The following is a 20,863-nucleotide window of genomic DNA, read 5'->3' on the forward strand; positions in this document are numbered from 1 at the left end:
CAGGGGAACTAGCTAGAGTAAATGCATGGGGTTACGGGCCTGGGTGGGATTGTGATCGGTGCAGACTCGATGGGCTGAATGGCCTCCTTCTGTACTGTAGGATTCGATGATATAAATAGTAATAAGTTTATTAAGCAGTTGCCCAAGTATAACAAAATGGTACATAGCAAGGCAGTCATCCCAGTCTGCTCTTTCGAACACTGGCTCTGAACTCTGCAGTCAATCGCAGTGCTATCTCCTGCTCTGTTCTTCTTGCTCGTTCTTGTTGACCACAGTCTATCTCCTCTTCCCTTGGCTGTGTGTTGAGGATCACGAGACTTTTCTTCTTGCACCCTTTTTGAATCTAGCCTTGTGCCGTATTAGGTGTCTGATTATTTTACCCTTGAGTCAAGTGAAGCCTCATCTTAGCCAACCTGATTAGTTTGCCACTGTTTCATTATTGTCCAATATTGTATTGTAAACTTGCTTGTCTTTAATGCCTGACATTTTTCTTTATTAAGCAGCAGATTCTTTAGCTAACATGGTTAACACAGCATAGTTTTTTTTATCTTTGCTATTGTCTTACTGTGGAGTTCAGCAGACTAAAAAATGCTCATCCAAACTTCCAATCAGCCAAAGATCAGGATACTTCCTGACCAAAGCTTTTATAAAAGTTTGTTTCCACCGTCCCATTGATTGCATTATTTAAAATTATGCCTCACTTCCCAGCAATTTCTGAATTCATCCTTCGATTCAAACCTACACATGCATTGACCTTAACCAATTCTGTGCATCATTGAACTTCCTGCGGCACTGTTTCCAGGTTAGCAAAGCTTGATGCCTGGCATTGATCATCGTGGGTGGCTGCTGGCACTGTATTTTGACATATGTCTGATGGGCCTCCAACCTTTATACACACCGCCCACACCCTGTCTTCCCCCCACCCCCCCCAACCCCGCCCCCCCATCCTCTCTTTCCCCCCCACATCCTCTCTTTCCCCCCACACTCCCCTCTCTCTCCCCCACATCCCCTCTCTCACCCCACGCCCCCTTCTCTCCCCCCATGCCCCCTTCTCTCCCCCCACGCCCCCTTCTCTCCCCCACGCCCCCTTCTCTCCCCCCACGCCCCTTTCTCTCCCCCCACGCCCCCTTCTCTCCCCCCACGCCCCCTTCTCTCCCCCCACGCCCCCTTCTCTCCCCCCACGCCCCCTTCTCTCCCCACACGCCCCTTCTCTCCCCCCACGCCCCTTCTCTCCCCCCACGCCCCTTCTCTCCCCCCACACCCCCCCCTCTCCCCCACGCCCCCCTCTCTCCCCCACACCTCCCACTCTCCCCCCACACCTCCCTCTCTCCCCCCACACCTCCCTCTCTCCCCCCACACCCCCCTCTCTCCCCCCACACCCCCCTCTCCTCCCACACCCCCCTCTCCCCCACACCCCCCTCTCCCCCCACGCCCCCCTCTCTCCCCCCACGCCCCCCCACGCCCCCCTCTCTCCCCCCACGCCCCCCTCTCTCCCCCCACGCCCCCCTCTCTCCCCCCATGCCCCCCTCTCTCCCCCCACACCCCCCTCTCTCCCCCCCACACCCCCCTCTCGCCCCCACACACCCCCTCTCTCCCCCACACCCCCCTCTCTCCCCAGATGCATGACACATTTCCTCCTTTCTATCTCTTCCACTCAGACCTCCAGTTCAGCATCCAGAATCCTTGGAGCCTACTTTTGACTCTTCTGTGCCATTCTTCATGTTTTCCCCAATCTGATTCTCCTCAACCATGACTCCCCACATCTTCTCCAGCCATCACGTACTTCCTCTTTAAGAGATGCAGGCTGGTTTAAGATAGTGCAATCCATTCATATCCTGGCCAATATTTATCCCTCAATCAACATCACAAAAACAGATTACCCGGCAAATTAGCTGCCATACTTGCCACATTATGACAATCACAAAGTTAATTGCCAGTAAAGTGCTTTGAGATACCTTGTGCTCCTTAAAAATACCAGATAAATGCAAATGTTTATTTTTCTCATGCATTGGACCTTACTGATGAGCCCAACCAGTGTCCAGTGTGGTTTACACTGACTGGCCACAGGCTCATTTAAATAGACAAGCGTTAATCACACACTTTGTGACCTCCGTGCTATTAAGGGACTATCCATTTTCGGCTCCCTCTATATTGTCAGTGAGACTGAGCAGGTGTTAGCTCCGTGAAGCATTTGAAAAGCGTAATTTGAAATGCTGGTCACCAAAGGAGTTATTTTACTTTGAAACATGTTTTGGGTGAGTCCACATTTAGAATAAAATGGTCATTTTTTTAAAACTTGGGGGCAAGGCCACATTTGGAATACTGTGTGCAGTTCTGGTCACCCTATTATAGAAAGGATATTATTAGAAAGAGTGCAGAAAAGATTTACGAGGATGCTACCGGGACTTGATGGTTTGAGTTATAAGGGGAAGCTGGATAGACTGGGACTTTTTTCTCTGGAGCGTAGGAGGCGGAGGGGTGACCTTATAGAAGTCTATAAAATAATGAAGGGCATAGATCAGGTAGATCGTCAATATATTTTCCCAAAGGTAGGGGAGTCTAAAACAAGAGGGCATAGGTTTAAGGTGAGAGGGGGAGATACAAAAGTGTCCAGAGGGGCAATTTTTCCACACAGAGGGTAGTGAGTGTCTGGAACAAGCTGCCAGAGGTAGTAGTAGAGGTGGGTACAATTTTGTCTTTTAAAAAGCATTTAGATAATTACATGGATAAGATGGGTATAGAGAGATATGGGCCAAATACGGGCAATTGGGATTAGCTTAGGGGTTTTTAAAAAAATGGCGGCATGGACAAGTTGGGCCGAAGGGCCTGTTTCCATGCTGTAAACCTCTATGACGCTATGACTCTATAACTGAGAGGTGAGGTGAATTAGGATCTCACGCGGTGGTCTTGAAATCAGACTTTAAATACCAGGTATTTAAACTCCTGGGCTTCTTCACATGCTGCTTGTCCACATCCAGCTCTTTCCGAGTGGAAAGCCACTGGGAAAGCAATTGCTGGCTGTGCAGCCATTGGGTTGTCCTTCCCATCAGCATGCAGGTAAGTGTGGGAAGGGAGTTCTGGAAGAAGCCCACTGGAGGGAAATAGGTTAGGCAGGGTTAAATAGCAGCAAAGGCCAAAATGATCTTCTGGGGCCTTGAGCAGAACTCTTGCTCCTCACAATTCTACAAACAAACGTCAAACATTTGCCTTTTCATTGCCCCTTCATGCTCAAATCCTTTCACACCTGCTTCAGCCTTGGGGTTAATCCACAAGGCCCCCATTCTCAAGCCCAAATTAAGGTTCCACTTGCAGTCTGATGATCGAATTAGATCTGACCTTCATTTGTTAATGAAGAACTCCTCATCTTTGGATAGGCAGCTCAGTTGTCCATCCAGAAATCTGATGAAAAATTGCAAGCAGCAGAAACTGGGCAGCTTTTCTGGCCTGGTGGGGGATGATTTTAACTGCTGACTTTTGCTGGGATTAACAACATTCTTGATGTATGTATTGGCAAAAGTAAAATAAAAGTTTATTTATTAGTTGCAAGTAAGGCTTACCTTAACACGGCAATGAAGTTGCTGTGAAATTCTCGCCACAGTCCGGTGCCTGTTCGGATCAATGCACCTAACCCACACATCTTCGGACTGTGGGAGGAAACTGAAGCACCTGGAGGAAACCCATGCAAACACGGGGAGAACATGCAAACTCCACACAGACAGTCACCTAAGCCGGGAATCGAACCCAGATATAAAATACCATTGAACCTTAGCATAAATTCAAATTACGAGGATTTTAAGAACTTGATATGGTTTTAAGGAGAGTAAATTGAATTTATTGCGACAATTTCTTTTAGATAACGAACATGCTTTAAAATGTCATTTTTAGTCAGCGTTAACTGCTACATAAATTGTCAAGTTGGTAAAAGCACAATATTGGCAAGCAAGGTTAATGATGAAAAGAATACATTTTCCCACCGGAAAGTGTAAGTCTGGATATGTCCTTCCAATCAAAAGTATTCAAAATATAACACAACAACAGAAAATAATGGGGAAACTCAGCAGGTCAGACAGCATCTGTGGAGAGAGAATAGAGCCAATGTTTCGATGACCCTTTGTCAGCTGTGATAAAGGCTCGTCCTGACTCGAAACATTTATGAGTGGCACAGTGGCACAACGGTTGGCACTGCTGCCTCACAGCGCCAGGGACCTGGGTTCAATTCCCGCCTCGGGTCACTGTCTGTGTGGAGTTTGCACGTACTGTTCGTGTCTGCATGGGTTTCCTCTGGGTGCTCCGGTTTCCTCCTGTGGTGAACCATCGTTGGTTCCCACCAGGTAGTACTGAGCCAGGGTCTGGCCAGTGCTATGAGTCTGTATATATGTTACTGTTGGGGTTAGGGTTGGGCTGTTCTACATGTTACTGTTGGGGTTAGGGTTGGGCTGTTCTACCTGTAATATAGTTATTATGGTACATCCCAGTCGGGCTCCGCCTCCTGGGAGAGGTATAAAGGTCACTGCTCTGTCTGGGACCCTTTAGTCTGGGATTGTGTATTATATATGGTAGCTCTATTGTAGTAGTCAATAAAAGCCTTTATTTCCTCGAGCATTTCTAGCCTCGTGAGTTATATCGCGCATCAATTTTATTGACTACTAATTGAACTCTCGTCGTTGAAAAAAAAAGAAAACGACACAGAGAGCATGGAGCAAATGCTTAAACCCGAACGGCTTACGCTGGACCCACGTGCGGCGGGCGCCTCAAACACCTTCGACCACTGGTTGAAATGTTTTCAGGATTACCTCGAAGCCTCCGCAGCGGTCACCACAGACGACGACAGACTCCGGGTCCTCCACGCGAGGGTACGCGACGCTGTATATTTAGCAATCCGTGGGGCCACCGACTACAAAGGGGCCCTCGAGCTTCTTAAGAAGCGCTACATTAAACCGCCAAACGAGATGCAAGCTCGATATCTCTTAGCCACTCGACGACGGCAGCCCGGCGAAACGACGGAACAGTACGCGTGCGAGCTCCTACAGCTAGCCAGGGGCTGTAACTGCAAAGCAGTGTCGGCAGACCAGAACATAAACGACCTCGCTCGAGATGCGTTTGTGGCGGGAATCGGATCGTCTTATATCCGACTTCGGCTGTTGGAGCAAGGTAATCTCGATCTCACTAAGTCTATAGAGCTAGCGGATGCGCTAGAAACGACCTCCAAAAGCCTGGCGATGTATCCCGACGACCACGTGGAGACAGCGTGGCAGGAGCAGTCACAGACCCCACTTCATCCAGCGGGACCGAAAAGCTGCGTGATTGCGTCCCCACCCTCGGGCCTGACGACGGCAGCAGCTCCAGGCGGCCCGCGGTGTTACTTCTGTGGGGGAATGAAGCACACTCGGCAGCGATGTCCCGCTAAAGCGGTGTTGTGCTCTGCCTGCGGCAAGAAGGGGCATTATTCGAAGGTATGTCGATCCAAACTTCCATCCAGGAACAGTGCGGCGTGTGACTCCCCGGAGCCGGTTTCCTCGTCGTCGGCATCGTCAAGGGTTTCTTCCACGTGCGAGGCCAGGACGTCGCCATTCCAGACGACGGAGTCGCAAGAGACGCGCGACCACCAGGGGTCGCTGATTTTGGCGCCATCGCCCACGTGCGACCTATGGGAGCAGCCATTTTGTTCGGCACCGACCGGGAATGACCAGCAGGGGTCGTCATCATCCATCTCAGCTGCCTGCAGTGGCGCCCACGAACCAACGGTGGCGTCGATCATCCTGGACCAGGCAAAGCCTCACAGACTCGACAAGTCCATGATGGACATACAGGTAAACAAACGCACGATTTATTGTCTGTTTGACAGCGGGAGCACGGAGAGCTTTATTCACCCAGACGCCGTGAAGCGGTGTGGCGTTCATGTTCAATAACACGTTACGGGATAAGATCAAGAACGATAAGATCTTGAGGTGGAGAATCGAACTCTCCACCTATAATTACGACAGCATGTATCGTCCAGGGAAACTCAACGAGCCCTCAAATGCCCTGTCGCGTGGAACATGCGCCAGTATGCAGGAGAATCGATTGCAGGCTCTCCACAATGACCTCTGCCATCCAGGGGTCACTCGGCTCTACCACTTCATAAAAGCCCGGAATCTACCCTACTCGGTGGAGGATGTCAGGTCCATAACCAGAAGCTGCCGGGTATGCGCGGAATGCAAACCGCACTTTTACCGACCTGACAGGGCACAACTCGTTAAGGCCGCTCGTCCCTTCGAAAGACTGAGTGTGGATTTTAAGGGCCCCCTTCCCTTGACAGATCAGAATGTGTACTTCCTCAATGTGGTTGATGAGTACTCACGATTCCCTTTTGTCATTCCCTGTTCTGATATGACCGCTGCCACGGTTATCAAGGCATTTTGTGATCTTTTCACCCTGTTCGGTTACCCCTGTTACATCCACAGCGATAGGGGCTCGTCGTTCATGAGCGATGACTTGAGGCAATACCTGCTCTCATACGGGATTGCCTCTAGTAGAACCACGAGCTACAACCCTAGGGGTAACGGACAGGTTGAACGTGAGAATGCTACAGTCTGGAAGGTTGTCTTACTGGCGTTGAAGTCAAAAGGCCTTCCAGTCTCCCGTTGGCAAGAGGTGCTCCCTGATGCGCTCCACTCCATACGCTCACTCCTGTGTACGGCAACCAACGCTACTCCCCATGAGAGACTGTTTTCATTCCCTCGGAAGTCTTCCTCTGGGACCTCATTACCGTCTTGGTTGACGTACTCAGGACCTGTCCTCCTGCGGCGACATGTTAGGACCCGCAAGTCCGACCCTTTGGTTGAACAGGTCCATCTTCTCCACGCCAACCCTCAGTATGCCTATGTGGCATACCCTGACGGGCGAGAGGACACGGTCTCGATTCAAGACCTGGCGCCAGCAGGGGACTTGGAAACCCCTGTCGCTCCCATACCTCCTGTTAGAGACCCCCCAACTATTGTTTCCCCTCCTGACACGGCGCGGGCAGCATCGGGACCATCACTTAACCCTTTTACTCCCGTGTACAGCTTGCCTGAGTCCAGGAGATGGTCGCCACTTCAAGGCGTGTCCGAGTTCAGCGGATTGTCACCACCTCGGGGTCTACCGGCCCGTGAGACATTGGAAGAGCCATTGGACACCGCCTTGGGGAGAACGCCACCGCGAGTGCCTACACCAGTGTCATCGCCGGTGTTGAGGAGGTCACAACGACAGTGCGGTCCCCCAGACCGTCTGAACTTATAGACTGATGACCAATTGTTCTGTGTTTTTTTGTACCCCGCCGGCCTTTGTCTTCAAAGAAGGGGTGAATGTGGTGAACCATAGTTGGTTCCCACCAAGTAGTACTGAGCCAGGGTCTGGCCAGTACTATGAGTCTGTATATATGTTACTTTTGGGGTTAGGGTTGGGCTGTTCTACATTTTACTGTTGGGGTTAGGGTTGGGCTGTTCTACCTGTATTATAGTTATTATGGTACATCCCAGTCGGGCTCCGCCTCCTGGGAGAGGTATAAAGGTCACTGCTCTGTCTGGGACCCTTTAGTCTGGGATCGTGTATTATATATGGTAGCTCTATTGTAGTAGTCAATAAAAGCCTTTATTTCCTCGAGCATCTCTAGCCTCATGAATTATATCGCGCATCACCTCCCACACTCCAAAGATGTGCGGGTTAGGTGGATTGGCCATGCTAAATTGCCCCTTAGTGTCAGCGGGACTCGCTGAGGTAAATGGATGGGGTTATGGGGATAGAACCTGGGTGGGATTGTGGTCGGTGCAGACTCGTTGGGCTGAATGGCTTCCTTCTGCATTGGCCCTACTCTCTTTCCAGAGATGCTTTCAGATCTACTGAGTTTCCCCAGCATTTTCTGTTTATGTTTTAGATTCCAGCATCCACAGTATTTTGCCTCTAAAAATATATATTTTTAATTTTATATAAATAACTGATGAGTGTCTTGTTAGGAGTTGGATTGAAGGTTGTATGAGTAAGTCTAGTCATTAAGTGCTGTGTGGAAGTCTTTGCTTACAGTGCCCTGTGATCCTGGAGGTAATCATATGATTAAGATAGTAAGAGTGGCTGTATATTCTGTATATTGCAGAGCTAACATATTGCATTTTACACAGGATGACTCCATGGGGCGAGGAAGAAGTAACCTCAAGCTTTCCTATTTTGTAACTTTTACCTATGGTTTCTTTCGGAGGGAGTTACATATTATATATGAAACTTATGTCCATTGGATATGTATCTTGGAGAGACTGAATTTGATAAGTTGAATGGCCATTTCTATATACATCCTTCTGCCCATTACTGTGGATTGTTTAGGCCAGTGGTTCCCAAACTTTTTTCACTGGGCCGCACTTTCGGAATAAAAATTTGCTCGCGCCACACCGAATTTTTTATTGATAAGAAATACATTCAAAAACAAAAGAAAACAACTCCTAGAAGTGCTTGATTCATAACATAGAACACAACTACTTTATAATATGATCATGGGACATCCAGAAAGTATAAAACAATGCTTGTTTAAACCATGTTTAAATGCTTCTTTGATTGTCCTTGAATCTTCCCGCCACACTTGCCATCCTCTCTCGCCGCACCAGTGTGGCGCGCCGCACCCTTTGGGAGCCACTGGTTTAGGCATTGATCTGTGAAAGACTTCAAGGAAATCTCAATTTTTGATAAAGTGGCTGAAGTTTTCTCAGTATCATTTAGCCATGACCTGAATATTTCTTTAGTTTGTTTTATAACTCAAAAGCATAACCTCATGCTGGAGAATGTGAGCATACTGCATTAAACACCCACTGCTGTTTGTATTCCTTCAGCATTCCGACACAATGAATGTCCTGACCCCGGGGTGCCAGTGAATGGGAGACGATTTGGGGAAAGCCTGCAGCTGGGAAGCACTGTATCTTTTCTATGTGAGGAAGGCTTTCTGAAGACGCATGGATCAGAAACGATCTCCTGTATCCTGAAAGATGGAAACGTGGTCTGGGACAGTGCTGTGCCAAGATGTGAAGGTGACCATTTTAACAGTTATGCTTATGTATCAGCCAGGTACTAGTTTACAAGAGCGGTAATTTTGGTGGGATCCATTTTGATTTGAGGTCTGTGGTTCACAACCAAATATCATCTTTCCTAAGCATCATACTGTTCTCATTTCGACAAAGAAAACAATGACCACAATTGTTCAGTTAGAAGTCTCACAACACCAGGTTAAAGTCCAACAGGTTTATTTGGAATCACGAGCTTTCGGACCGCTGTTCTTTCATCAGGTAATGAAGGAGCAGCGCTCTGAAAGCTCGTGATTCCAAATAAACCTCTTGGACTTTAACCTGGTCCACTCACCTGATGAAGAAGCAGTGCTCCGAAAGCTCGTGATTCTTACTGTGTCCACCCCAGTCCAACACCGGCATCAGAACAACTGTTCAGGATTGAGGCTGAGTGACCTGCGAAAAAAAAAGTGAAACTTAAGCCTTGTATCAGTTTGGGTTAAAATCCCACTGGAGAAGGGAAGGGAGTGAGCAGTCTGTGGAGGGATCCCTTGTGGTTGTCCCCCTCCAAAATAGGTATATTGTTTTGGATTCTGTGGAGGGGGATGACCCTCCAGGGGTAAGCCACGAGGACCAGATCGCCTCCACGGAGACAGGCTCAGGGGTCCGGAAGGGAAAGAAGGGGTTTAGGAGAGTGATAGTTGTGGAGGACGCAATGGTTAGAGGCACGGACAGGCGGTTCTGTGGGAGTGAACGAGAATCCAGGATGGTAGTCTGCCTCCCTGGTGCCGGGGTGTCTCCGAGAGGGTAGGAAGCATATTTAAAAAGGAAGGTAGTCAAACGGATGTGATTGTACACATTGGTGAAAATGATGTAGGTAGGAAGAGCAGGGGGGTCATACGAGAGAAATTCAGGGAGTTGGGTGCTAGGTTAAAAAGTAAGGCCTCCAGGGTAGCAATCTCTGGACTGCTCCCGGTGTCTAGTGCAAGTGAGGCTCGGAACAGGGAGATTCTACAGTTGAACGCGTGGCTAAAGGACTGGTGCAAGAGGGAGGGTTTTAAATTCATAGATAACTGGGAAATCTTCAAGTCAGGATGGCAACTGTACAGAAAGGATGGGTTACACCTCAACTGGAAGGGAGCAAATATCCTGGCTGGGAGTTTTGCGAGAGTGTTTCGGCAGGATTTAAACTAGTGTGGCAGGGGGGTGGGGAACAAAACAGGAGGTCAGTAAATACTGAGGCTGGGGTTGAGCTGGGGGCCAGGGCAAGGCTAGCTAAGAAGAGGAGCACTCTGGAGGAGGAGGACCTGACTGGGCCTGGAGGTCTGGAGTGCATCTGCTTCAATGCGAGGAGCGTAACGGGTAAAACAGACGAACTTAGGGCCTTAATGCTTATGCGGAATTTGGATGTGGTTGCGGTGACGGAAACTTGGTTAAAAGAAGGACAGGACTGGCAGCTGAATATTCCGGGGTATAAGTGTTTTAGGCGAGACAGAGGAGGGGCTAAAAAAGGTGGGGGAGTAGCGATATTAGTTAAGGAGCATATTACCGCGGTGCAGAGGGTAGACAACTTAGAGGGGTCATGTACTGAGTCGCTGTGGGTGGAACTCAGAAACAGGAAGGGTGCAGTCACTATGCTGGGGGTGTACTACAGACCACCCAACAGCTCACGGGAAGTGGAGGAAAGGATATGTCAGGAGATTCTGGATAGGTGCAGAAAAAATAGGGTTGTTGTAGTGGGGGACTTTAATTTCCCTGGCACAGACTGGAAAGTGCTTAGAGCTGGGGGTCCGGACGGGGAGGAATTTGTAAAATGCGTACTGGAAGGTTCTTTGGAACAGTATGTAGATAGCCCGACTAGAGAGGGGGCTATACTGGACCTAGTTCTGGGAAATGAGCCCGGTCAGGTCGTCAAAGTTTTGGTAGGGGAACATGTGGCAAATAGTGACCACAACTCTGTTAACTTTAGGATAGTAATGGACAAGGATGAGTGCTGTCCTACGGGCAGGGTGCTAAATTGGGGGAAGGCTGACTATAGCCGGATTAGGCAGGAATTGGTGGATGTTGATTGGGAGAGGATGTTCGAGGGTAAGTCCGCGTCTGGCATGTGGGAGTCTTTTAAGGAACTATTGATAAGGCTGCAGGATAGGCATGTGCCTGTAAAAAGGAAAGATAGGAAAGGTAGGATTCGAGAGCCGTGGATAACCAGGGAAATTGAGGATCTGATTAAAATGAAAAGGGAGGCGTACGTTAAGTCCAGGCAACTGAAAACAGATGGAGCTCTGGAGGAATACAGAGAGAGTAGGAAAGAACTCAAACGGGGAGTTAGAAGGGCAAAAAGAGGTCACGAGATGTTCTTGGCAGGCAGGATTAAGGAGAATCCTAAGGCATTCTATTCATACGTTAGGAACAAAAGAGTTGTCAGGGAGAAAATCGGACCTCTCAGGGACAAAGGAGGGGAATTATGCTTAGAACCCAAGGGAATAGGGGAGATCCTAAATGAATACTTTGCATCGGTATTCACGAAGGAGAGGGGCGTGTTAACCGGGAGTGTCTCGGAGGGAAGTGTTGACCCGTTAGAGAAAATCTCCATTACGAAAGAGGAAGTGTTAGGTTTTTTAGGGAACATTAAAACTGACAAAGCCCCAGGGCCTGATGGCATCTATCCTCGACTGCTCAGGGAGACGAGAGATGAAATTGCTGGGCCTCTGACGGAAATCTTTGTCGCTTCTTTGGACACGGGTGAGGTCCCTGAGGATTGGAGGATAGCGAATGTGGTCCCGTTGTTTAAGAAGGGTAGCAGGGATAACCCAGGAAATTATAGGCCGGTGAGCTTGACGTCCGTGGTAGGGAAGTTTTTGGAGAGGATTCTTAGAGACAGGATGTATGTAGAATGGAACAATCTCATTAGTGACAGACAGCATGGTTTTGTAAGAGGGAGGTCGTGCCTTACAAATTTGGTGGAGTTTTTTGAGGAAGTGACAAAAACGGTTGATGAAGGAAGGGCCGTGGATGTCGTCGATATGGATTTCAGTAAGGCATTTGACAAAGTCCCACATGGCAGGTTGGTTAAGAAGGTTAAGGCTCATGGGATACAAGGAGAAGTGGCTAGATGGGTGGAGAACTGGCTTGGCCATAGGAGACAGAGGGTAGTGGTCGAAGGGTCTTTTTCCGGCTGGAGGTCTGTGACCAGTGGTGTTCCGCAGGGCTCTGTACTGGGACCTCTGCTATTTGTGATATATATAAATGATTTGGAAGAAGGTGTAACTGGTGTAATCAGCAAGTTTGCGGATGACACGAAGATGGCTGGACTTACGGATAGCGAAGAGCATTGTCGGGCAATACAGCAGGATATAAATAGGCTGGAAAATTGGGCGGAGAGGTGGCAGATGGAGTTTAATCCGGATAAATGCGAAGTGATGCATTTTGGAAGGAATAATGTAGGGAGGAGTTATACAATAAATGGCAGAGTCATCAGGAGTATAGAAACACAGAGGGACCTAGGTGTGCAAGTCCACAAATCCTTGAAGGTGGCAACACAGGTGGAGAAGGCGGTGAAGAAGGCATATGGTATGCTTGCCTTTATAGGACGGGGTAGAGAGTATAAAAGCTGGAGTCTGATGATGCAGCTGTATAGAACGCTGGTTAGGCCACATTTGGAGTACTGCGTCCAGTTCTGGTCGCCGCACTACCAGAAGGACGTGGAGGCATTAGAGAGAGTGCAGAGAAGGTTTACCAGGATGTTGCCTGGTATGGAGGGTCTTAGCTATGAGGAGAGATTGGGTAAACTGGGCTTGTTCTCCTTGGAAAGATGGAGAATGAGGGGAGATCTAATAGAGGTGTACAAGATTATGAAGGGTATAGATAGGGTGAACAGTGGGAAGCTTTTTCCCAGGTCGGAGGTGACGAGCACGAGGGGTCACGGGCTCAAGCTGAGAGGGGCGAAGTATAACTCAGATATCAGAGGGACGTTTTTTACACAGAGAGTGGTGGGCGTTTGGAATGCGCTGCCAAGTAGGGTGGTGGAGGCAGGCACGCTGACATCGTTTAAGACTTACCTGGATAGTCACATGAGCAGCCTGGGAATGGAGGGATACAAACGATTGGTCTAGTTGGACCAAGGAGTGGCACAGGCTTGGAGGGCCGAAGGGCCTGTTTCCTGTGCTGTACTGTTCTTTGTTCTTTGTTCTTTGACTGTTTGAGGCTGGAAACAAGACAAGTGTTGGATATTCAGATTTAGCATTTGTTCTCACTAGATATAACAAAAAAATTAACATCATTGTTCAGATCAGATGAACTGCTCTGTACATTCCTCAGAAAATATCCTTGCAGTTTGGGAAGCATTGTGGTAGAAGAAAGGATGTGATCTCTGTGTCTCTTCAACGTGAATTATATTTTTGTATCTATGGTATCATAATACCTGCTAGTTCATATTAATGACGTGTGCAGTTGAGTTTGACCTGATAGACCAATGACTATTTTTAACAGATGAAGTGAGAAAGAAACAATAAAGTGTGCGCACAACAGAACCCTTCGTATAGTAAAATCGTTTTTTTTTTACAACAAAAGAGCTGTCAGTGGACCAAGAGGAGCTGGCTAATGGAGCATGACTAACTGAGAGTTTGATGAAGTGGAGGATATAGTGTTGTTTAAATTTACAACGCACTGCTGCTCATGCTTTGACAAAAAGATTGAGATCTAAGTGTAGGTTTCTGAACTGGGCTGAAACGTAATGTTATTTAATCAGCACTAGGAAGGCAACTTGAAAATGTGCACATAAGACACCACTGCATGTGTTCCTCAAGATAGTGTCCAGCTCCAATAGCTGCTTCAGCAAGACCATCCTTCCATCAAAAGGCCAGAAGTGGAGATGTTCACTGATGACTGGGCAGTGCTCAGTACAAATCACAATTAGTCCTTTAATGAATGAGTCTGTGTTGCATGCAGCAAGATTTATGCTGATAAGTGGCAAGCAACGTTTTTGTTGCTCAAACACCAGGCAACACGGTGGCACAGTGGTTAGCACTGCTGCCTCACAGCGCTAGGGACCTAGGTTCGATTCACGGCTTGGGTCACTGTCTGTGCGGAGTCTGCACATTCTCCCCGTGTCTGCGTGGGTTTCCTCCGGGTGCTCCAGTTTCCTGCCAGAGTCTGAAAGACATGCTGGTTAGGTGCATTGGCCGTGCTAAATTCTCCCTCAGTGTACCCAAACAGGCGCCGGAGTGTGGTGACCAGGAATTTTCACAGTAACTTTGTTGCATGTGAATGTGAGCCTACTTGTGACACTAATAAATAAACTTAAACTTTACAAACTTGAAATGTCAGGCAAAGACCATCTTCAACAGGAGAGAGGTTAACCACTTTCCCTTTATATTGAAGCACATTGCCATTTTCAAAGCCACACCAGCAATATCCTGGAGTTGCCAGTGACTAGAATTTTAACTAGCTCAGCCATGTGAATAGAGTGGCTAAAAGAGCAGGTCAGAAGCTGGGTTTTCTGTGGTAAGTGACTCGCAACTTGAATCAGCATGGTCTTTCCACCATCTGCACTGCACAAGTCAGGAGTATGATAGAATACTCTTCAGTTGCCTGAATGAATGCAGTTTCAAGAACAAAGAACAAACAAAGAACAATGCAGCACAGGAACAGGCCCTTCAGCCCTCCAAGCCTGCGCCCGCTCATGTGCGCATTCAATAACATTCAAGAACTTGAGTACAGTACAGGACAGAGCATCTAATCCACCACATTAAGCATTCACTCTCTTCGCCACTGGGGGTAATCTGACCGCAGTGTGTACCATCTAAAAGATGCACTTCGGCAACTCATGGAGGCTCCTTCTTCGACATCTTCTGAACCTGAAACCTCTTCTACCTAGAATAACAAAGGCAGTGGGAGTGTACACATTACCCCCCCCCCCCCTGGCTGCGTGGGTTTCCTCCGGGTGCTCCGGTTTCCTTCCACAGTCCAAAGGTGTGCGGGTTAGGTGGATTGGCCATGCCAAATTGCCCCTTAGTGTCAGGAGGACTAGTTAGGGTAAATGCATGGGGTTATGGGGATAGGGCCTGGATGGGATTGTGGTCGGTGCAGACTCGATGGGCTGAATGGCCTCCTTCTGCACTGTAAAGATTCTATGCTTACCACTGTCTAGTATACATCCAGGCCACACAATATCCTGGAAATATATTGCCACTCATTCCTTGTCTCTATCTCAAATCCTGGGACTCCTTTCTCAACAGCTTTGCAGGTGTGAACACGACCTTCTTACAGGCAATTCGGGATTGATAATAACTGCTTGCCTTGCTGGTGCAACCAGCATCCCATGAGTGAATTCATTAAATGGAAAGGAAACTGCAATCTTGAGACTGCTTGTTTTAGAACATAGAACATAGAACAGTACAGCACAGAACAGGCCCTTCGGCCCACGTTGTTGTGCCGAGCTTTGTCTGAAACCCAGATCAAGCTATTTCCTCCCTATCATCCCGAAGCACTCCATGTGCCTATCCAATAGCTTCTTAAATGTTCCTAAAGTGTCTGACTCCACTATCACTGCAGGCAGTCCATTCCACACCCCAACCACTCTCTGAGTAAAAAACCTACCTCGGACATCCTTCCTATATCTCCCACCATGAACCCTATAGTTATGCCCCCTAGTTACCACTCCATTCACCCGAGGAAATAGTCTTTGAACATTCACTCTATCTATCCCCCTCATCATCTTATAAACCTCTATCAAGTCTCCTCTCAACCTCCTCCGCTCCAAAGAGAAAAGCCCAAGTTCCCTCAACCTTTCCTCATAAGACCTACCCTCCAAACCAGGCAGCATCCTGGTAAATCTCCTTTGCACTCTTGCCAGTGTCTCCACATCCTTCTTATAGTGAGGTTACCAGAACTGCACACAATATTCCAAATGTGGTCTCACCAAGGTCCTGTACAGTTGCAGAATAACCCCACGGCTCTTAAACTCCAACCCCCTGTTAATGAACGCCAACACACAACAGGCCTTCTTCACGGCTCTATCCACTTGAGTGGCAACCTTCAGAGATCTATGGATATGAACCCCAAGATCTCTCTGTTCCTCCACATTCTTCAGAACCCTACCTTTGATCCTGTAATCCACATTTAAATTTGTCCTACCAAAATGAATCACCTCGCATTTGTCAGGGTTAAACTCCATTTGCCATTTTTCAGCCCAGCTCTGCATCCTATCTATATCTCTTTGCAGCCTACAACAGCCCTCCACCTCATCCACTACTCCACCAATCTTGGTGTCATCAGCAAATTTACTGATCCACCCTTCAGCCCCTCCTCCAAGTCATTTATAAAAATGACAAATAGCAGAGGACCAAGCACTGATCCCTATGGCACTCCGCTGGTAACCGGTTTCCAGTCTGAAAATTTTCCATCCACCACCACCCTCTGTCTTCTGTTAGATAGCCAGTTACCTATCCAATCGGCCAAACTTCCCTCTATCCCACACATCCTTACTTTCTTCATAAGCCGACCGTGGGGGACTTTATCAAACGCCTTACTAAAATCCATGTATATGACATCAACTGCACTACCTTCATCTACACACTTCGTTACCTCCTCAAAAAATTCTATCAAATTTGTGAGGCAAGACTTGCCCTTCACAAATCCGTGCTGACTATCCCGGATTAAGCTGCATCTTTCTAAATGGTGGTAAATCCTATCCCTGAGGACCTTTTCCATCAACTTACCGACCACCGAAGTAAGACTAACCGGCCTATAATTACCAGGGTCATTTCTATTCCCTTTCTTAAACAGAGGAACTACATTCGCCACTCTCCAGTCCTCTGGCACCACCCCCGTGGACAGTGAGGATGCAAAGATCAATGCCAAAGGCTCTGCTATCTCATCCCTTGCCTCCCAAAGACTCCTAGGATATATTTCATCAGGCCCAGGGGACTTATCAACTTTCAGTTTATTCAAAATTGCTAGTACATCTTCCCTCCGAATGTCTACTTCCTCCAGCCTATCAGCCTGTGACACCCTCTCTTCCTCAAAAACATGGCCTCTCTCCTTGGTGAACACCGAAGAAAAGTATTCATTCATCACCTCTCCTATCTCTTCTGACTCCATGCACAAATTCCCACTGCCGTCCTTGACCGGCCCCAACCTCACCCTGGGGTCATTCTTTTATTCCTCACATAAGAGTAAAAAGCCTTGGGGTTTTCCTTGATCCGACCCGCCAAGGACTTCTCATGCCCCCTCCTAGCTCTCCTAAATCCTTTTTCAGCTCATTTCTTGCGAACTTGTAACCCTCCATCGAGCCAACTGAACCTTGTTTTCTCAACCTTACATATGCTTCCTTCTTCCTCTTGACAAGACATTCCACCTCTTTTGTGAACCATGGTTCCCTCACTCGGCTATTTCCTCTCTGCCTGGCAGGGACATACCTATCAAGGACATGCAGTAGTTGTTCCTTGAAAATGTTCCACTTTTCATTAGTGCCTTTCCCTGACAATTTTTGTTCCCATCCTATGTTTCCTAATTCCCGCCTGATTGCATCATAATTACCTCTCCCCCAATTGTAAACTATGCCCTGCCGCATGGCCCTCTCCCTCTCCATTGCAATAACAAAAGACACCGAATTGTGGTCACTATCTCCAAAGTGCTCTCCCACAACCAAATCCAACACTTGGCCCGGTTCATTTCCCATTACCAATTCCAATGTGGCCCCACCTCTTGTCGGCTTATCCACATATTGTGTCAGGAACCCCTCCTGCACACACTGCACAAAAACTGCCCCATCCGAACTATTCGACCTATAAAGGCTCCAATCAATATTTGGAAAGTTAAAGTCCCCCATGACAACTACCCTGTGACCCCCACACCTATCCATAATCTGCTTAGCAATTTCTTGCTCCACATCTCTATTACTATTTGGGGGCCTATAGTAAACTCCTAACAACGTGACCGCTCCTTTCCTATTCCTAACCTCAGCCCATATTACCTCTGTAGGCAGATCCCCTTCGAAATGCCTTTCTGCAGCCGTTACACTCTCCTTGATTAACAGTGCCACTCCTCCACCTCTTTTACCAGCTACCCTACACTTACTGAAACATCTATACCCCGCAACTTCCAACAACCATTCCTGTCTTTGTTCTAAACATGTCTCCGTAATGGCCACAACATCGTAGTCCCAAGTGCCAATCCACGCTCCAAGTTCACCTACCTTATTTCGGATGCTCCTTGCATTGAAGTAGACACACTTCAACCCACCTTCTTGTCTGCTGGTACCCACCTTTGACCATGATACCCTTCCCAGTACCTCACTACACTCACTGACCTCCGGACTACAACTCCTTTTCCCATCCTCCTGACAAATTCGTTTAAACCCCCCCGAAGAGCTGTAGCAAATTTCCCTCCCAGGATATTGGTGCCCCTCTAGTTCAGGTGCACCCCGTCCTGTTGGTACAGGTCCCACCTTCCCCAGAAAGTGTTCCAATTATCCACATAGCTGAAACCCTCCCTCCTACACCATCCCTGCATCCATGTGTTTAACTGCACTCTCTCCCTGTTCCTCAACTCGCTATCCCGTGGCACCGGCAACATATCAGAGATGACAACCTGTTTTGTCCTGGCTCTCAGCTTCCACCCTAGCTCCCTGAATTCCTGTTTTAAATCCCCGTCCCCTCTCTTACCTATGTCTTTGGTGCCGACGTGCACCACGACTTGTGACTGTTCCCCCTCCCCTTTAGAATCCTGAAGACACGGTCGGAGATGTCACGGATCCTGGCATCCGGGAGGCAACATACCATCCATGAGTCTCTCTTGTTGCCACAGAACCTCCTATCTATCCCTCTAACAAACGAGTCCCCAATAACTATAGCTCTACCGCTCTTTTTTCTGTTTTCTGCAACTTGACTGGAATGGAACAATATTAAGCAAATGGGATGCACACATTTCTGAGCAACCTCCCCCACCGTTCTTTCTGAGTTAAACAACAGAAAATTGGAACTCAGATTTTCACTACAGGTAGTTAGTAAAGCTGGGTGATTTAACCATTCTCAAACATTCACAACACATGGCTGCTTAAGAAAGCAGCTCACCACCAGAGACTGGTGTGAACCTCATTTGCATCTGTTAATGGGATGCAAGGCCCGATCCCGCCCCATGCAAGATTCTTTGCAATGCCGGCAGGAAAACACGTCGGCGTGAAACACGCTTGGAACAATGTGGCGTGCAGATGTCGGGACACATCTGGACAATGCTTGGGGCTGCCTCCAGAGTTCAGGATGGAGGCTGCCTGCAATCCTTAACCCTGGATCACCACAGCAGTGGGTGGGAGGTGAGTTTGCAGGTAGACCTGAGAGATTTGATGTCTTGGTGAAGGTCCATCCTCCAGCCTTAGATTGTTCCTGGAGATCCATCTTCTTTCTTAGGAAGTCCATCTTCCGGTCTGAGACTGCTCCCAGAGATGCATTTTCACTTTCAGGAGGTCTATCTTCTTTCCCCAATCATAGGTTAGTGACATTGGGCACCGTTTCAATATGATGCCTAGACATGGTGGCGGAATATGCACCATCCAGTTCTGTGCCACCATTAAATATGGTGTAAAATGCCAGAGCATAATTAATGGGGCTGGAAGATTTGGCATGTTCCCCCCCCCCCCCCCCCCCCCCCCCACCTCCACAGCGGGAAACATTCCACGTTCTCCCCCCGCCACGGGACTTGGTCTCAAAATGGGAGAATTCTGCCCAATGTTTCCTGTAAGCTCTGTGGCCACGCCGCTATCCAAAAAATAAAATCAACTGTGTATCCAAAAGAAAAAAATAGAGGGAACATGACTTGTATCCACTTGCTACTGATATACATTGGTTTAGAGTAAAGAGAGAATGGCTTTCTCCTCTTCCTGTGTTCTTATACGCAGCCTACTTTGTATATTATTTAAACCATACAGAAATTAGAATAAATTCCAGAGCTCTTACTGAGCCAATTCTGTGTATTATGCCAAGCTGTATTTCACTCTGTGTTTGCTTCCCAACAGCACCGTGTGGAGGTCACCTAACTGCTCCAACTGGAATGATACTATCTCCAGGCTGGCCAGGATTTTACAAGGATGCACTGAACTGTGTGTGGTTGATTGAAGCTCAACCCGGATATCCCATCAAAATAACTTTTGACAGGTACTTGCTTACATTCCAACTCTTGGCTGTAGGCCACGCCGGAATGCATTCAGCGGATGGTGTGATACACCAGTGTAGTCAACTGAACTAAGAATAGAGAGGCCTGGGCTAATAATCCTCACAACATCATTTCAAATCCAAAAATGGCAACTCAAAGGGGGAAATTCTCTGGCCGTTCACGTCGGTGGGATGCTCCGGTTCTGCTGGCAACACACCCCCGTCCATAGGTTCCGAGGTGGCGTGAGGTGACATCAATGGATAATCCCATTGACAGCGGAGGGACTGGAGAATCCTGCCGCCAGTGAACAGCACACTGGGAAAATCGTGGCTGGGAGGCCGGAGAATTCCTCCATAGATTTTGAATTCAAAAATCCGGAAACTAAGAAGCTGAGATCAGCAAAAATAACTATCATAGATATCATAGAATCCTATAGTACAAAAGGAGGCCATTCAACCCATCGAGTCTGCACTGATCACAATTCCACCCAGGCCCTATTCCCGTAACCCCACATATTTACCCTGCTAATCTCCTGACACTATGATCAATTTAGCATGGCCAATCCACCTAACCCGCACATCTTTGGACTGTGGTAGGAAACCGGAGCACCCAGAGGAAACATACGCAGACGCAGGGAGAATGTGCAAACTCCACCCAGACAGTGACCCAAGGCCAGAATTGAACTCGGGTCCAATGCCTGTGAGGGGGCATTG

The 20,863-nt window shown here is 48.1% G+C and overlaps 1 protein-coding gene across 1 annotated transcript in view; it reads left to right on the forward strand.

The window, feature by feature from the left end:
* Window positions 1-20,863, forward strand: part of csmd2 (CUB and Sushi multiple domains 2) — a 1,866,499-nt gene that overhangs the window by 1,353,810 nt on the left and 491,826 nt on the right. Inside the window, exons 15-16 of the mRNA XM_078237109.1 lie at window positions 8,835-9,029; window positions 20,014-20,152. Coding sequence (XP_078093235.1) covers window positions 8,835-9,029; window positions 20,014-20,152 — 334 coding nt within the window. The remainder of the gene's footprint in view (window positions 1-8,834; window positions 9,030-20,013; window positions 20,153-20,863) is intronic.

This window comes from Mustelus asterias, chromosome 21 (assembly GCF_964213995.1).
Source record: "Mustelus asterias chromosome 21, sMusAst1.hap1.1, whole genome shotgun sequence".
Classification (NCBI taxonomy): Eukaryota; Metazoa; Chordata; class Chondrichthyes; order Carcharhiniformes; family Triakidae; genus Mustelus; species Mustelus asterias.